Source organism: Aureobasidium pullulans (genome assembly GCF_000721785.1).
Source record: "Aureobasidium pullulans EXF-150 unplaced genomic scaffold scaffold_50, whole genome shotgun sequence".
Classification (NCBI taxonomy): domain Eukaryota; kingdom Fungi; phylum Ascomycota; class Dothideomycetes; order Dothideales; family Saccotheciaceae; genus Aureobasidium; species Aureobasidium pullulans.
Genome location: NW_021941070.1, coordinates 70,504 through 75,401, shown reverse-complemented (window position 1 = coordinate 75,401; position 4,898 = coordinate 70,504). Strand labels below are relative to the sequence as shown.

At 39.1% G+C, this 4,898-nt stretch overlaps 1 protein-coding gene across 1 annotated transcript; it reads right to left on the bottom strand.

The window, feature by feature from the left end:
• Positions 1 to 1,815: 1,815 nt before the first annotated feature.
• On the bottom strand, positions 1,816 to 2,013 carry M438DRAFT_285660 (uncharacterized protein; the record flags this gene model as incomplete). The annotated part of the gene is made up of 1 exon (XM_029901547.1): positions 1,816 to 2,013. A coding segment is annotated over one exon (198 nt), but the record flags the coding sequence as incomplete, so codon positions are not given.
• Positions 2,014 to 4,898: the final 2,885 nt, after the last annotated feature.

Below are 4,898 nucleotides of genomic sequence, written 5' to 3'. Positions count from 1 at the left end.
TTAAGGATCCTTTAGTACGTAGACATTATAGTAAATTCTACTATATCGTGTGTTGCCTTACTCTCCCTATTATATGTCGTACTCTATAGCATAGGTTACGCTAATATCCTCGACTATTATAATTAGACGTAGGCGGATAGGTAACTAGCCTTAAAATGCTATAGATTGCTTTCTATCTTCTGTAGGCGCTTTATACTCCTAGACCTAAACCTAATTACGCCGAGGTTTGCCCCCTTTCTACTAATTCTCTACGTAACGAGCGATGTTTCGTTCTATAGTACTACTATTATCGGTAATGTCGCTATGCTCCTTCCTACACTTAACAGAGTAATGTAGCTAGATAGGATAGTCATTTACCTAAGTGTCCATTAGCTTAACTCTATCTAGATCTAGGTTACTCGGCTACTCTCGATTATAAGGGCGTAATTCTCGGATAAACACTACTATTGCCTATCGGAAAAGTAGGCCCTCTTCTAGTCCGAGTAGCTCGATAATGTCCCTTACTAGTCGCTATAAAGCCTTCTTTATCCTCCGATTTTGTCCTAGTAGTCTAAATACTAAGTTAATAGGCTATAGTTCTCTAACCGAGACTAGCTCTTCGTCCCTTTTATGGCCGTCTACTAAGGTAGGTTAGGGACCGCGGTAGAGAATGTCTTATAGCGCGAGCATGTTAATACTACGTAAGTAGTGCTCTATTAGTTAGTCCTCCTAGTCGTTCTTCTTATTAGTCCTTTAGAAACCTTCTTTTATATAGGTGTAATGCTTGTGCTCTAGATGACTTATGTCCTAGTTCGGCGCATAGCTATAAAGGCGTATTATCTGCACGTAATGGGTTAAAGAATGCTACTTTAGAAAGTTAAAGTGCTGCTCGTCGTCCTTTACTTTTAGGTTGCGATATTTTCGAAACACTTCCTTATACTAGTTTATCCGATATAACGCTAGTTCGAAATATCTAAGCGTGTTGTCGTCGTAGCTCTAATACATAGCTAGCGTAATAAAGTCGACTATAGCCCGGATAAACTAAATAGCTACGTTAGCTTCTAGAGTGCCTACTTCTTCGAGCAAGGGAACAAATATAGGCAGTATCTAATAGAGGATGTATTTTTGTTCTGCTCCTGTCTATTAACTTACCTTAGATAAGTACTAGAATACGCGAATCGTCGTAAACTTTAGAATAGACGCGAATCGACGGTCAACGATGCTAGTTATAATGCTTTTAGCTACTTTAGCATTTGCTTTTGCTAAGCGCTTCTTCGTAGCATTAGCATATATAACCGCCTTAAACATACGCGTCCCTAGCTTGTTCCTAGCCTAGTCTAAAAGAAACAATTGTGTCTAGCCGAGTACGTGCATTATAATACCTTTTAGCAATTAGTAAAGGATGTCGACTATAAGACTCTTATGTATGTCCATTAGTGGCATCGTTAAGGCAAAACAATTAATGTCGTAGATGCGTTCGTCCGGATTAAGTTCTAATTCATCTCTAGATCCTAGACTAGCCTCCTCTTCCTCTAACTCTATGCCGTCGTCTATAACGTCAAAAGTCTACGAGGGCTAAGCCGTACTGCTACTAGACGTGCTAGTAGCTCCTTTACGTTATTATTAAATCCTCTCTCTTATATTAGTCTTAGACCTCTACTCGGCTATAAGTTTAAGGTCCTCTCGTAGATCCGGGTAAATCTTGCACATTGTGCAGTGTCTATTACCTAATACTCTAGTTAACTTAACCTACTCCTTATAATCTATCGTAAAGGCTACAATAATCGGGACATAATGTCTAGTCTAGCCGTCCGAGCAGGGGATTTCGGTACCTGCCTAAAGACATATCTGCTTTACCGGTTTAAATATGGTTACTAGATAGTAGTAAAATATCCGACCTCTTATAATTGCATCTCCCTCCTTAACGATAGGAATTAGACTAAGCAGTATTAACCCGGGACGCTCGTTTAAATGTCGAGTAGAGGCACGAAGATTTCTAATGCTAAGGTAGACTACGTAGGCTGCTAGGTCGCCTAACTATAGGGTTAACATAGTCTTATCGCTTATAATAATTAATGGCACGATCGTTACGCCCCTACCGCGTCTATCCTAACTAATCTTTTCTTATGTTTCCTACTACTAGTCTCCTGTTAGCATGTCGTTATATCTTCTATAGGTTCGAGTCTCGTCGGTCTATGCCCTATACGGCTTAAAATAGAGGTCGTCTTTAAATCCTAGATGTCTAAGAAAGAAGCGAATAGCACGTACTAGATCTCGATATCGTAAGGTATACGTTTTATTCCCGTTTAGACTATTGTCGCTAGGTACGTCTACGGTTATGTACTTCTACTAACTAATGTCGGCGATAGTTAGTATCTTTTCTATCTTCTCGCGTAGGTCGTTAGCGGAATCCTAGCCTAACTGTTCGACTAGCGACTTAAGACTAGGTTGTTTTAGGAGGTAGTCGATACTATTCTTCGATATGTTCTCTCGGTGTATCTAACGAGCAAAGTCGAAACTAAACCGACTTCTAAATTCGCGTAAGAGTNAAGATATAGGTTAGTTATAGCAATATCGGTTATAGAAGTACTAGCAAAGCGGATAGATTAGTAGTAAAGCGCTAAGGCTTATAACTATCGCGTAATATAGCGATACTAGATCTCTAGACTTGTTAACCTATAGACTCTATAGGTCCGTAACCCCTAAGATGTAGGTTAGTTATAGCAATATCGGTCGTAGAGGCTCCGGCAAAGCGAGTAGATTAGTAGTAAAGCGCTAAGGCTTATAACTATCGCGTAGCATAGTAATGCTAGATCTCTAGACTTGTTAACCTATAGAATCTATAGGCCCTTTACGATGTTAGATTAATCTCTTCTAGTACATCCTAGTCGTCTATATTACGAAATCTATCGTCCCCCTCTTCTACTATAGTAACGTATATAGTAGTATCTAAAAGGGGATGTTAAAGTAGTAACTTAGCGTCTCCCTTAGCAAAAGGGGCATCTTAACGGATGCTACTACGGAGCTTACGAGCATTAAACTCTTTAATCTTTTTACTAAATGCCTCTACTCCGACCTATACAATGTCTAGCAACTTAAATTAAGAGCTAGTACGACTACGAGCTTTAGTATATCCCGATTTAAATAGCTTTAATGCTATAGCCTACATGTCTTATAAGGCACTCTTTAGAGAGTGTTAGCTTATAGTCGTCTTACTAAATATCGCCTTATATCGGGTACGGAGCTTACTAGTATAGCTACTTATCGTAGTAAGATCTTTAAAGGTAGAGTAGAGGTCGTATATTAAATTCTTTCGTAACTTTATATCCTCCTTATAAAAGTAATTAATATGCTCTATCGCTAGATTAATTAGTTTCTACAAGTTTAGAAGGCCTTTAAGGTTAACAAGACTTCCTATAAGGATAGCACGCTATATATAAGGCTCTAATACTGCATCCGAAAGCAGCTAGTTAAGATAAAGCATCTTATAACCGTACTTATATTAACTAGTACCAAAAAACATAGCCGATAGGCGAGGCATAAGACGACGTAGTGTTCTAATATCTCTGTGTTTAATAGTAGTCTTAAGCGTATAGAACGTCTCTACTTCTTAGAGGTAGCGATATATGCTCTAAAACTCCTTATCGTAAGGTGCTTTAGACGCCGACGACTAAGTATCGAGAGTAAAGGCCTTAAGCTAGATCTCCTCTATAATCTCGTTAAATTCTAGTAGAGATAGCGTACTAATAGCCTTATTAAAGGCGTTCTTGTCATTAACGACTCCTATTAGAAGCATGCTACAAGCGTAAAGGCTATCGTACTATAGTATAGTAATGTGAGCATTAAATCTATATAGGATAAGAGGCTCGAACTAGTAATACTTTACACTATCTTTAGCGAGGCCCTTCTAGTCCTATTCTCTAATGTCGTAGAGTAAGGTATAGTANTATAGAGCTGCAGCAATAATGCGGTATACCTCGACTAGCCTTAACTTCTGCACATTACGGGGACGTCTTAAGCGACTAATGACTTGTTCGATAAGAGCTACTTGCTAGCATCCGTCCATTAAAATCATACAATCGGCAGGGACAAGCTTAATGCTACTTCTTATAGCAGCATAGGAGACTACGATAACATAAGGGCTAGAATCATCCTTTCTAAACCTCTTAAAGATTTCGTTTCTCTCCTTAATAGTCATCTATCTACTAACGATTGCAACATCTACTAGGCCGTCTATGTTACTATTTAGGAGGGTTAACTAATACCTAATACGACGGTATGCTACTACGACATTTATCGGTGTCGAGGCGCCGATAACAACCTTTCTTCTATAGCCGGTAGCTAGGTTAGTCTTAGACAGGGTGTGCTCTATAATGTCCACTATAGCCTTATATTAAGGAAGTTTCACTATATAAGGCATAGCGGCTTTATCGAATTTAGTCAACTAGGGATCATTAAATTAGGCGTCTTCGGCTTAAGCCTTATCCTTATCGCTTTCTAGCGCTACTTCCTTATTATGTTCTAGAGCATCATTAACAATAGCTTTAGCGCTTCTAAGAGTAAGGTCTAATAACAAGCTCGCCTTAAACATAGGATTAGACTCCCTTAATGCTTTAAAGCAAGGGAAGTTGCTAATGTAGCGGAACTTATAGATGCTTTAGAGGAAGCCGGCCTAAGAGAATTCTGACTTTTCGCCGCCATTCTTTCCTATTGCTATCTTAACATGTTTGGCTCGTGTAACAGCCTATTTAAGCGTAACCCTATAAGGTTCGGCGATGTCGTTATAGTATTCCTCTAGGATAGGGACGTTTATGTCTAGAACTCGCACTAGTGCTATGTTTACAATCGGAATCTAATTAGGTCCCTACGGTGTCGATGTAGTAAACTAAATGGTCGAGTCGTTTAGCAGACGAGCTAAA